The 13830-nt window shown below is 42.3% G+C and overlaps 1 protein-coding gene across 2 annotated transcripts in view; it reads right to left on the reverse strand.

Moving 5' to 3' along the window:
• The window catches only part of LOC109892015 (glutamate receptor ionotropic, NMDA 2C), a 111085-nt gene that overhangs the window by 20210 nt on the left and 77045 nt on the right, over window positions 1–13830 (reverse strand). For both annotated transcript variants that reach the window (XM_031827798.1, XM_031827800.1), the window contains exons 3-5: window positions 11463–12061; window positions 8664–8778; window positions 4246–4457 (exon numbers count right to left, since the gene is read on the reverse strand). In XM_031827798.1, the coding sequence (XP_031683658.1) occupies window positions 4246–4457; window positions 8664–8778; window positions 11463–12061 (926 nt within the window). The remainder of the gene's footprint in view (window positions 1–4245; window positions 4458–8663; window positions 8779–11462; window positions 12062–13830) is intronic.

A 13830-nucleotide genomic window follows, 5' to 3' on the forward strand; every position in this document is an offset into this window, starting at 1 on the left:
TAAACATTGACTGTTGGGGGTCCCCAGCGTCTCTTAGGGGCACACAATGTCTCTTGGAGGCGCACAACGTTGACATATTTGACTTTTTTCAAGGGACCACATTGATGTTGCAGCAGTTCGAGGATGTTAGAAACCTCTAATATAGAGCGAAGGAGAAAACAGACAGTCAGAAAGGGGAGGGGCTCATTCCATAGCTCACCGACAGTGGCACCTAGGGAGGGTGAACCATGATGAGATGCAGAGAGCACTAATGACACATCACCCTTAACCTCCCTCAGATCTTCAGACTAATGGAGTGTGCCCTCAGCCCTCAGACACAGGGAAGAGTAGGAGGGCGAGGGGCAATGAGACGCGCAGACAGCCGATGGAGGCGCAGAGCTGCAGCCGCAACAAAAGGAAACAACTGAAGTGTTTGGAGGAAACGAGCGGGTGGTGTGAGACATCGCAGAGTAAACAGACAGGTCCCAACATCCCCTGTCTCACCAGCTGCCAGGGATCACTGCTGGTAGGTTAAGTGGGCTTCTGATTGCATCCAAACAGGTTTGGGAATATAAGAAAATATGTGTGTGTTTGTGTGTCTGTTTGTGGTGTGTGGTGTGTGTTTGTGTGCTTGTGGTGTGTGTGTGCACATGTTTGTTCACATGTTTGTGTGTTTGCTACAAATGTGTGTGTGTGGTTGTCATCACAAAAACAATTATTTGTGTAAATGGGTATCTGCTTGTTGTCTGAAGGAAATCCAAAGGCACAGTTGTTTTGGGTCCCTATATCCAGCAGGAATCCCTTGAAACATTCACCTTTGAAACAAACTTAATTGTACCACGGTGCTGTGCATTGTTCCTGCCAATGTGTGGCTCGGGGGGGGGCTCACCCACTGCTGAACCAAGTCTCAGTTTAAATCAAATCAACCTATTATCATCTCGTTCTCATTAGGCAAAATGGTTATATGATGACATCATCGTCTAACGTCAACGCTACTGTTTACCGAGGGATCACCAGCAATGGCAAGAGGCTAATGCACTGACGTGTGGTCACTGTAAGGGTCTGCAACAAGCTAGTGAAGTGAACAACATTACAAAGAGCTTTACAGAAGAATAGGACTTGTCTCTCTGGACAACCTGACACATAAGTTTTATCAGTCTGACCACAGTGGAGCAGAGTGAACAGAGTGACTGTTTGTTTTGTCTCTTCAAGGAGGAATAAGCTTGTCTCCATGCGAAGCCGCACAGATGGTCCGGTACGCAGGCTTCCTCGTTTCTCTCGTCTGCTGAGGGCTTGAGGGATTGGAACAGAGGGCCCAGAAATACTCCCGCCTGACGGATGGCTCGTGGCGCTGGCACCCAGCTCGGACGAGTCGTGTAGGTGTGAGTTATGGGCGATACGGGCCTCGGCGGGAGTCTTGGGGCATGGAAGCGGTTTCTGAGAGAGGCCACTGATGGCCCTTAATAAATGAGAATGCCAGGTCCTCTAGCTCCCTGTTCTGCCGGCCAGGAAATTTGACTGGCGGCCAGGATAAAAAAAACACCACAGCCCTGGGGTCCATTATTAGCATCAGCCCCCAGGGCTGGCCTTTGGGGGCATGGCTGTTGGTGTTTTACCATTATCAATCATTGGGCCTCTATCTCAACCCACTAACTGCATCATTTAGTTGCTCACTTGGTTTAGCCAATTTCTCCCATATGAACTCAAGAAAAATGTTTCCTTGTTCAACATGGCAAACTGCAATCTAAGTCAAGACAAAACACACTAGAACTATGCAGATTATAATAATGGGGTGTTTTGGTCAGTGCAAGCTAAAAAAAGATTGGGTCTGCTTCCCAAGAAGATTTTCACTGATCTGAGCTCATCCCCTCTTCTCATTAACAACCATTGTCAGTAATGGATAATGTTTCCTTTCCCCATATCCATTCACAAATGAACATCACTATCAGTCTCTAGGTGTCCAGGATTGATGAGGCGGCCTAATCGGCCCATCTAATTGATATCCCAGCAAGCAGCACATATATTTCCCTTATTGGGTCACACTGTGATTACTGTGATGTCTCACTCTGGCTGTCTGCTTTATTGAAGATCTCACCCCATTGTATGATAAGGACTCATGGCTGGGCTAACGGTAGGGGAAGAGACTGTTCATCCTATTCACACCTGATGGCACTCTCCAAGTTACAGTCCAAATGAATCAACCACAGCATGTTCTACATGTTGGAGCTGTCATTAATATGGTGTCTGTGGTAGTTCTTAGCTCAGTTTACGTTTAACAAGTAGTGGCAACCCGTCATTCAGAGAAGGTGGGGGAGAGCCACACCTAGCATCTAGCAAGCTAGACAAGCAGTCATCATCATGAATTACGTCAACAGTCTACTGGCAAATTATTGGCCATTGGACATAAACATTACACAACAAGTTGGTAAACACAAATTCAACAATGAGGGGTTTGGAAGAAATCAGTGGATAACTGCAAGCATTGCAAAGCAATCACGAGCCTGCTATTCAGTGGAGTGGGTGTGTGGTCCAAGTCTGGGTTTAAGGGTCTCTTTTCCAAGCTTAAAGGATAAAAACTCACATGCCATGAGCCAGAAATGGTTGAATACATTGGTCATGCTGGGAACTCTGAAACAACTGGGAACTGGGAACTCTGAAAAAAATTAGCTCTGACTGGGAAAATACGTTTTGAACGGTCATCCAACTCGGAACTCTGGCCTCTTTCTAGAGCTCTGACCTGAAGATCATTGACTTCATGATTCGACCTTGTTTATTTCAGAGTTCCCAATTGTCTTGAAAGGACCATAAATCCAGAGAATGCCAGACTTTGATGACAAAGTTAGATTACAAACTTTGCCCACAAAGATTGCGGCTTCACCTTCCTGTTAAAGTGAGCACAGCACAAGAAGTTGAGTCCAAAATGTATTGTATGCTGCTGCATAAATGATGTAATATGCCAGGGAGATATGTATACTGTAGCTAAGAAAGTAATACTAGTCTATGTTGTGAAGTAATCTGTTAGTAGCCCATGTGCCTCACCATAATAATTTGGTCCCTTTCCCCACATACTGTTCTGACTTGGTGATGCACATGTAGCCTATAGTCTGTTTTAGAGAAATATAATAATTGAATATTGTAAGAGCTTTCATTATCTGTTTATATGCCCCCTTTATTTATCCTATGGTTCTGACTTGGTATACAGGGAGAATACTGTAAGAACGACCCATATTCTGAATTCTGTCACTGTACATTTCAAAAGTGGTGAACAAATAGTTATATTGACTATGTCCATCCTAGATCGCTCATTATTCTCTTAATCGAAATTACGGATTGCCTCTTATCCACTTGTCGTCCGCTTATGCCATAGTTTGTACATCTCAATTGTCAGTAGAACCACATTTTTGTTTTAAGCAAGTCAGCCATATCAGCTATGTTTTTTTTAAAGGCAGTAAACGAGGCTGAATTAACTGTTTCGCTGCCAGACAAAGCTCCGCTGATAGCCAGGTGTAGCAGTGTTAAGGATTCACCCAATGGTGCTGAACAGGTTTATGTAGGCCCCAATGCCACACTAAATAATGCCACTTTAATAATGTCTACATATCTTACATTACTCATATCATGTGTATATACTGTATTGAGACCCAATCACTGGACACTTTAATAAATGGATCACTAGTCACTTTAAATAATGCCACTAATAATGTTTACATATCTTACATAACTCATATCACATGTATATACTGTATTTTGTTCCATCTACTGCTACTCGCCTATGCCGCTCGGCCATCGCTCATCCATATACTTACATGTACATATTCTCATTCACCCCTTTAGATTTGTGTGTATTAGGTAGTTGTTGGGGAATTGTTAGATTACTTGCTTAAATTACTGCACTGTTGGATCTAGAAGCACAAGCATTTTGCTACGCTCACATTAACATCTGCTAACCATGTGACCAATACAATTGGATTTGATTCGAACAGTTTGTGGGCACTGTTTGTCACCGTTACAGTGCAATTCATGTATTATTTTGTGTTGTTTTGTGTTGTGTAGTGGCTTTGCTGACATGCATCTAAAATGTTTTTGGGGAGTTTGCCCCACCAAGATATACATGCTAAAATCGCCCCTGACAACAGGTAATGGTGAAACAGGATAATGGATGTACATCACCATAGTAGTACGCTACACTTTTATGCTCTGTTTCATTCTTCTCATCAGAAAAAGTTTGTCGTCATTAATATCAGAGAGGAATATTGTTCCACTCACGTCTCTGTCTTGTTGGACTGGCGGCGGCAGGGCACAGTGTTGCTGACACAGGTCCCAGTCATGGGGTCGACAGCCTCCACTATGACAAAGGGACGTTCCTCCAGTGTGGCCACAGTCAAGTGTCTGTTATCTGATACGGGCTCCAGATAGGTGCCGTAGCGAGGCCACACCGGGTATCTCATCTGCAGGATCCCCATCTCATAGTTCCCCACCTGGAAGAGGAGAGAGAGAAGGGAAAATAACAGGCATGAGTCATACTTTAGCTTATCGGTATTCAAACCTGCAATACAATCACATCTCAAACTACTCCTCAGAGATTTCCATGCAGCCGTGTGGGAAATGCCAGGATAGATTAAGTCGAGGAAATGTTATTTCCAGGTCTGCATTTTTTGTTATCAATTTTCCTGTGTGTTTTATTATAGAAAAAAAGGAAATATATTTTACTGTTGAATGCTAAGTGATGGATTCTCTCATTTCCACAAGGAAAACATATAGTCGATCAAATATATATCAGGATGCAGAAAGACAAGATCTTTGACCATTTTAAATAGACCTCAACAATCCTGAGGCACACACTGTGTAGTTGCACCACCTGTGACGTCTCCTTGCACTAAGTTAGAGAGGTTTGTCTTGTCTCACTCTGAACATCTGTACTTAAGCTGTGAGGATCAGCCGGTCACAGAGGACCAAACTCTTTATCTGTTCTTTCCTCCATTACCAAACACAGTTGTCCATCTCAGTGGTGAGGAAGTAGTTAGGTATGCTGAACAGCACTTCTCTGCTTCATTGCGATCACACACAGTAATTAAAGTGATCACGCACAGTAATTAAACTGTGGCTTTCACAGAGCCCAAAGCAGTAACACTTCTATTATTGTTCTCTATGGTTTTATGTGTTGAGAATGAGGTTGTAAACTTTTACATAGTGATGATGATTTAACCGTTCTTAATGGCACACATATTGTGCTTTTAATCAGTGAAGTTCCATAATTAAGAGTTGTTTAAGGTTAAACAAAGAGTCGAATAAGTATTCTCTCCAGAATGTTTTTGTGTTCATTGTTTTTTATGCCTCCTAATTATTACGGAGCGACATTAAAATGGATCGTGAACTGTGTTGATAATTGTATTCATTGTTACTGTGTTGATAATTGTATTCATTGTTACTGTGTTTGCACATAGAGCATATTGACCAACTTTTATGTTTCTGTCAATATATTGGCGGATTGTCACACGTATCAGCAACAAAAGACTGCAGAGTAAAACCATTTCATTGCTCACATTAACAACATGTTTGTGTTCAATCAACTACCTCTACAATGGCAGAATACTGGTCAATGCCTTTTAGAATGTATGGTGTAGCCTCTACAATGGCAGAATACTGGTCAATACCTTTTTAGAATGTATGGTGTAGCCTCTACAATGGCAGAATACTGGTCAATACCTTTTTAGAATGTATGGTGTAGCCTCTACAATGGCAGAATACTGGTCAATACCTTTTTAGAATGTATGGTGTAGCCTCTACAATGGCAGAATACTGGTCAATACCTTTTTAGAATGTATGGTGTAGCCTCTACAATGGCAGAATACTGGTCAATACCTTTTTAGAATGTATGGTGTAGCCTCTACAATGGCAGAATACTGGTCAATACCTTTTTAGAATGTATGGTGTAGCCTCTACAATGGCAGAATACTGGTCAATACCTTTTTAGAATGTATGGTGTAGCCTCTACAATGGCAGAATACTGGTCAATACCTTTTTAGAATGTATGGTGTAGCCTCTACAATGGCAGAATACTGGTCAATACCTTTTTAGAATGTATGGTGTAGCCTCTACAATGGCAGAATACTGGTCAATACCTTTTTAGAATGTATGGTGTAGGCCGCCATTGAAAATAAGAATTTGTTCTTAACTGAATTGCCTAGTTAAATAAAGGTTACATTTAATAAAAAATCCATTATTTTACAGCAGTCAAAGACTGCATAATTCTGCTTACTTTGGATTGGCTGTTCTAAACGTTTTATCAGGGGGCCAACCCATACCACTGACAAATGCCTTTGCTTCATAATAATCTCTCCTACTAATACTGAAAGTTATCTGATTATTGCAGTCATTATTGTCAGATGTCACAAAGGACAACAAAATACAACTATTTGAATATCCTCTGTTTTACTGGTATGCTTAGTTATTCCTGTCTCTCCTGCCGGACTATTGATTAATCCTCTTGTCTTCTTTTCCCCTAGTTTATGGGCCTTGTCAATGGATCACAATGGTAAAAGAGAGCATAAGAGTGTCCCCTCACTCTTTTTAATGGCTTTACAGAGCCAAACCTCTTTGTTTGTGTCAAAGAACAGACTTGTCAGTTTGCCTTTGTAACATATTGGAGATGAGAGAGGAAGCCAAGATCTCAAATACCTATAGCCTGTCTAGATCCCCAGACTTCTTCTGCTTGTCTTCTTCTACTTCTTCTTATCCTTATTCTCTTTTTCTCCTCTTGTTCTTCTTCTTCTCTTCTTCTCCTCTTCTTCTCCTTCTCTTCTTCTTCTCCTCCTCTTCTCCTCTTCTTCTTCTCTTCTCCTTATCTTCCTCTTCTTTTCTTATTCTCCTCCTCTTCTCCTTCTCTTCTCCTCTTCTTCTCCTTTTCTTCTTCTCCTCCTCTTCTCCTCTTCTTCTTCTCTTCTCCTTATCTTCCTCTTCTTTTCTTATTCTCCTCCTCTTCTCCTTCTCTTCTCCTCTTCTTCTCCTCTCTTTCTTCTCATTTTCTTCTTCTTCTTCTTCTTCTTCTTCTTCTTTTCCTCCTCTTCTCCTTCTCTTCTCCTCTTCTTCTCCTCTCTTTCTTCTCATTTTCTTCTTCTTCTTCTTCTTCTTCTTCTTCCTCTTCTTCTTCTTCTTCTTCTTCTTCTTCTTCCTCTTCTTCTTCTCTTCTCTACTTCTCCTTCTCTTCTTCTTTGAGCCTCAATTCGTTGGGGCATGGACTCTACTAAGCGTTCCATAGGAATTCTGGCCCTTGTTGACTCTGATACTTAGTTAGCTGGATGTCCTTTGGGTGGTGGATCATCCTGATACACATGGGAAACTGTTGAGTGTGAAAAACCCAGCAGTGTTGCAGTTCTTGACACGCTCAAACCAGTGCGCCTGGCACCTACTAACACACCCTGTTCAAAGGCACTGCAATATTTTGTCCATTCACCCTCTGAATGGCACAAATACACAATCCATGTCTCAATTGTCTCAAGGGTAAAAAAGTATTCTTTAACCTGTCTCCTCCCCTTCATCTACACTGATTGAAGTGACAGCAATAAGGGATCATAGCTTTCACCTGGATTCACCTGTCAGTCTATGTCATGGAAAGAGCAGTGTTCCTAATGTCTTGTGCACTCAGTGTAAGTTCTTGTTATTCTTTTGAAGTATCACTACAGGTCATTGAGTAGCTCAGAAATGTCCAGTAACAGAGTTTAAAGATGAGTCTTTTAGATCACGTCCAGCAGTAAGCTTGTTGAATTCTCATCCTCACGGTGGACTCACTACACTGCAGCAGCTACAGCACATTCATTTTCTGTTGTATTTTTAACTGCAACCTTTCCATTGGCACAAGCTGTCAATAGACTACTACTCTCTCTCTCTCTCTCTGACCAACCACACATCTGATAGCCTTCAGTACAGCGCGTGGCAGACCCTCCAATTACAGAGGCATATGCCTTAGTTTCAATAACATACCCGAAATTAATAGGAACCAACCTTGAGAGAACATCGATGGCAAGTAATAAGCTGGAGAAGGCCCGGAGCTGTTTACCCAGAGATGTGGTTTGGCCCAACATGCTCTGATACACATCAACCTCCATTCAACCACTGAATGCATTTAAGGAAGAAATCTGACCTCCACCTCCCTTCAGTGTCTACTCCCTACTGGGCATTACAGGTAGAGGGAAGGTGTGTTCTGAAGGTGGGATGAATATGTGAGACAAGGTTCTGTTCACTAAGAGTCGGTGGCTCTGAGGTAGTGGAATGCTAGGCAGGCTCATTTGAATAGCTGGTGTTTATAGGGAGATCAGTCAGACGCGTAATCACACTAGGCCTGTGGTGTGGAGAGACACCGGGTGACCGGTTAGGACACTGTGATTGGTAGGAGGCAGTTAGAGCAAAATGCTAACCTATAAAGGGGACAGTCTGTATTTTGTAACAGGTGATGCAAAGGAAATGTAACAGCCCACAATATGCCCAAGTCAATGCCTGTCAGTGATAGTTCATGAAAATACACAATGAATGAGGCAGTAATTCATGTGTTGTTAATAACACTTTTTGGAGTTTTTCCTTTTCGTAATGAGCAGGTTATATAGCCCTATTAACTTGTAATCAGATAACACAAAGACTAACCCTAGTTTTACTGATTGGGAGGAATATAATGACGTGTAATGTCTCACCTTATCCCACTGTCTCTCTCGATCTAAGGTGATGATGACCATAGCCGGGTTGATCAGGTACCCTTCAGGGTTGAACGAGAAGTCGTTGTGTTCCCATGTTACGTTTAACATGTGCCTGAAAACAAGGGAAATCAATCAAAGAGTTAAATACTCATTACAACATTATACTAATACTCGTTAATGTCCATTAATCCAATCTTCCGATGGTTTCATCCTATTTCTAAAGCACTACCTGCTGATTGTTTTGCACATAGCTATCGACATGTTGTGAACTCCCTGTCATCACGCACTGTGAGGCTGCTCTCTCACCTCTCCTCCCTCTCTCTCTCAGTCCAGCAGAGGTGATGAAAGCATGCTGGGTAATGAACGGGCCCCCTGTCTAATCCATGTGAAAGGCTTGTTTAATCTGGTAATCTGTGATAATCTTATTAACAGGCGGAGTGATTTATAATCAAAAGCTCATTAAAAAGATACCTAATTAAATGAGGTGTTGAGTCTATTGACCGCTGAGGAGAGAGCGAGGCACTGCTCCCTTTGAATAGGGAGGCCTGAGAGAAAGAACAATATTGTGCCAGGGAGGGAAATAAAAGAGTGGAGAGCAGACGGAGAGTGCTATACCAGGCTATGTTCTGCCTGCCGGACCCTCATATTACCAACTTTGGTCATTGCAATTCCACTCAGGATTGTTTTTGTCTTTAAAGTGGATAATCGTAGGGGTTGGAAACAGCAGCATGACTCAAATCAAAGGCTGAAATACAGCTGCCCAGACGGTTCTCCTTTTTCATGAAGGATTTTGATTTACAAAAAGAGAAGTTATCTTTCCCTCATGCTAGCCACTTTCAGAAAAGAGAAAATTACTTCTGAGGAGAAAGTGATGTTTTAATACCACTGAACTGTGTCAGATTTCATATTACGATCCTGGTCCACAAAAACGTATTAAGAATACCACCCTGTACCCTGCCTGGAAACTCTCCAATCCTCCCAGTCCAGTCTCAATGACCTTGGCTAGTGCCAAATGCTGACGCTAAATCTGTTGTCCCTAAAGAAGCCGAGCCTCCCTTTGGCTGATTAAAAATGTTCTGGAACCAAATAGGATTTGCTCCATGTTCCCTGGCACAGATGGCGCAAGATTGCTCTTTTGGGCTGGGCTGGGCAGGTATGACAGGCCACATCATCTCTCTGTGATGCCAGTGCTTCCAACAGTGAGGTGATGGGACAGAGGTAGGATGGATGAGTTGGCAGGCAGGGGTTAAGAGAGTGACAGGGAGAGTACCATGTTGCCCCCAACCACAACATTAAGCTGATGGAAAGCCACAGCTAAATGACTGTTGAGCAACTGTTAACTGATGTTGCCAAGTCTCTCTCTCTGTTTCAAGTCAGTCCTTCTCAATCTGCTACAGTTACAGTTGATGTCGAAAGTTTATATACACTTGAGTCATTAAATATTTCAAACTCAGTGCCTCTTTGCAAGACATCATGGGAAAATCAAAAGAAATCAGCCAAGACCTAAGAAAAACAATTGTAGACCTCCACAAGTCTGGTTCATCCTTGGGAGCAATTTCCAAATGCCTGAAGGTACCACGTTCATCTGTACAAACAATAGTACGCAAGTATAAACACCATGGGACTATGCAGCCGTCACACCGCTCAGGAAGGAGACGTGTTCTGTCTCCTAGAGATGAACGTACTTTGGTGCAAAAAGTGCAAATTAATCCCAGAATAACAGCAAAGGACCTTGTGAAGATGCTGGAGGAAACAGGTACAAAAGTATCTATATCCAAAGCAAAACGAGTCCTATATCGACATAACCTGAAAGGCAAAGAAGAAGCCACTGCTTCAAAACCACCAGAAAAAAGTCAGACAGGTTTGCAACTGCACATGGGGACAAAGATCGTACTTTTTGGAGAAATATCCTCTTGTCTGATGAAACAAAAATAGGACTGTTTGGCCATAATGACCATCGTTATGTTTGGAGGAAAAAGGGGAGGCTTGCAAGCCGAAGAACACCATCCCAACTGTGAAGCACAGGGGTGGCAGCATAATGTTGTGGGGGTGCTTTGCTGCAGGAGGGACTGGTGCACTTCACAAAATAGATGGCATCATGAGAATGGAAAATTATGTGGATATATAGAAGCAACATTTGAAGACATCAGCCAGGAAGTTAAAGCTTGGTCGCAAATGGGTCTTCCAAATGGACAATGACCCCATGCATACATCCAAAGTTGTGGCAAAATGGCTTAAGTACAACAAAGTCAAGGTATTGGAGTGGCCATCACAAAGCCCTGACCTCAATCCTATAGAAAATTTGTGGGTAAGCAAGGAGGCCTACAAACCTGACTCAGTTACACCAGCTCTGTCAGGAGGAATGTGCCAAAATTCACCCAACTTATTGTGGGAAGTTTGTGGAAGGCTACCCGATACGTTTGAACCAAGTTAAACAATTTAAAGGCACCGCTACCAAATACTAATTGAGTGTATGTAAACGTCTGACCCACTGGGAATGTGATGAAAGAAATAAAAGCTGAAATAAATCATTCTCTCTGCTATTATTCTGACATTTCACATTCTTAAAATAAAGTGGTGATCCTAACTGACCTAAGACAGACACTTTTACTAGGATTAAATGTCAGGAATTGTGAATAAAAAAAAAAATGTATTTGGCTAAGTTGTATGTAAACTTCTGACTTCAACTGTATCACTTAATCACTCCAATTTGGTTGGCTTCTCTTATTGCAATGAACAATCTCCAACCTACAGTATGTCAGTATGCCCCCCTTCCATCCCCCCATCTCCACTCACCTGAACAGTGTATCATTAGAAGATGCCCTAACAGGGCTGTGGCAGTCGTTCTGGCCCTCAGGGATGAAGCCCCTCTGTTTGTGGAAGCTCTGCACCCCTTTGACCACGATGGCCACCCCATCCCGCACCCTCTTCCTCAGGCTCATCCGCCAGCGGTCGGTGATGATGCTGATGAGGCCCACAGGGAAGCTGTATGGTGGGGGCATGTCTGGGTTCCCCACGGCAAGGCTAGGGAGGATCCAGATGTAGCCAGGCCCCAGCAGGCCGACCTCTCCGGCCATACTGAAAAGGTACTGGGCCTCCTCGTGGGAGCAGTATACCAGCAGTACCTGGGCGTCGATCTGCTGCAGCAGGCGCCGTGCCCGGATGTCGTTCATGCCGTCGGCAGACATGTCGAAGGTCAGCACGTCCTGCAGTTCCCACATGAAGTAGCTGGTGTCAGTGAAGGTCTTGACATAGTCCACATAGACCTCGTAGCCCGGGTACAGACTGGTGATGACCACGAAGCTGTCCCAGTTGTACTCCTCCATCACCTTGAACATGCCGTTTATCTGCTGCTCAATGGAGGAGCCCAGCTGGAGGAACGTGGAGCCGTCGCCCTGCAGAGAGACACAGACAGCAGAGTGAGAACAAATAACAGCCCTTTTTGGATAGTTAATTTAAGCTCAATCAATTTGCTCAATTTATCTAACAAGCACAATTAAAACCTAATGATCTAATGCAATGACTTTCTTAATAGCCTGCTTAGTGGTAATTATATGATTGTGTTTTATGTAATTCAGCCAGTCATATGTAAAAAATTAAATAATAATCAAGAAACGACAGTAGAATCCTGAGAGTAGCTTGACAGTGTGTCTGTGTGCTCCGTCCACACCATCCAGCTCCTGACCACCAGCCAGCCCACCCAGAAGTGGTGTGTAGTCTCTGGGCTGAGAGGCAGTACTCTATAGTAAGTGATTCTGTTTGGTGTTGCTCTCCCTGTAGCCCAGGCACCATTCATCACTTTAACCCATGTGTCTCCCACTTGCCACAGCAACATTGGCCCTCATATATACTTGGCACTATCACTGAGCTCACTGTCACTGAGCCCAGCCCCTGTTTTCTCTTTTTATCTCACTTTTCTCAAGATGTCTCTCCTCTTTGACCTTGGAGAAAGGAGTATGAAAATGCTGTGTTGCATTAACTAAAGTGATCCAGGAATTTTCAGGAAGATCAGAGCTGTTTCTTGTCTGTGTGTGTTTGTAAGAGCGTTTATCTTGTTTTAGTATGTTCAGGGAACAGAATAATATGTTTTTTTCCATCAATCTTGTTGAAATATTTATTTCAGTAATGGTCTTGGCATAACATGTTTCTGCATCCTGGGAAGGTTATGGGCTGACACAGGGCAGGGTTTTATTCTTGTGTTTCATACTAGAAAATAACAGAATCATTGTTTTTAAAACTGCTTATGACCCATACAGTACATTTTCGGGTTGGATGCCATTGATATGTCTTGACTCTAAGAGAAGGTAATGATTGTTTATTGGTTTTGAATTAAGCACGCTGCTCATAGAAATCATTGCACCATAATTGCTTTGTAAAACAAATAGCATCATAAATCATGTGCAACCCCAGTGAATTGTAATGATAAGTGTAATAAAAAGTTACATCAATTCCAGAGATTTGACTGTTTCACTGGTTGATCATTAAGACTTTCACTTTTTAAATTACGTTGCATAAACGACAACTTTATAATAAATAAAAAGTGTATAATTTTCTTTATCACCCCAAATAAATCTATAAAGTAGATTTGATGATTCAATTTATTTGCTCCTTCTAAGTGAGAATGATTTTGGTGAGGCTCAGTTTCTTGATATTATGCCATTTACCCATGCAGTTCCTTCAGAAAGTGTTCACACCGTTTGACTTGTTCCACATTTCATTATGTTAGAGCCTGAATTTAAAATGGATTAAATTGAGTTTTTTTTGTCACTGATGTACTGTATACACAATACCCCATAATGTCAAAGTGGAATTATGTTTTTTGAAATGTTTACAAATGAATAAAAAATGAAAGTTGAAATTTCTAGAGACAATTATTCAACCCCTTTGTTATGGCTAGCCTAAATAAGTTCAGGAGTAAAAATGTGCTTAACAAGTCACATAATAAGTTTCATGGCTTCACTCTGTGTGCAAAATAGTGTTTAACATGACTTTTAAATAACTACCTCATCTATGTACCCCACACATACAATTATCTTTAAGGTTCCTCAGTCGAGCAGTGAATTTCAAACACAGATTCAACCACAAAGACCAGGGAGGATTTCCAATGCCTCGCAATGAAGGGCACCTATTGGTAAATGGGTAAAGGAGGGGGAGGAGGAGGATT

The sequence above is a fragment of the Oncorhynchus kisutch genome, linkage group LG6 (assembly GCF_002021735.2).
Source record: "Oncorhynchus kisutch isolate 150728-3 linkage group LG6, Okis_V2, whole genome shotgun sequence".
Lineage (NCBI taxonomy): Eukaryota > Metazoa > Chordata > Actinopteri > Salmoniformes > Salmonidae > Oncorhynchus > Oncorhynchus kisutch.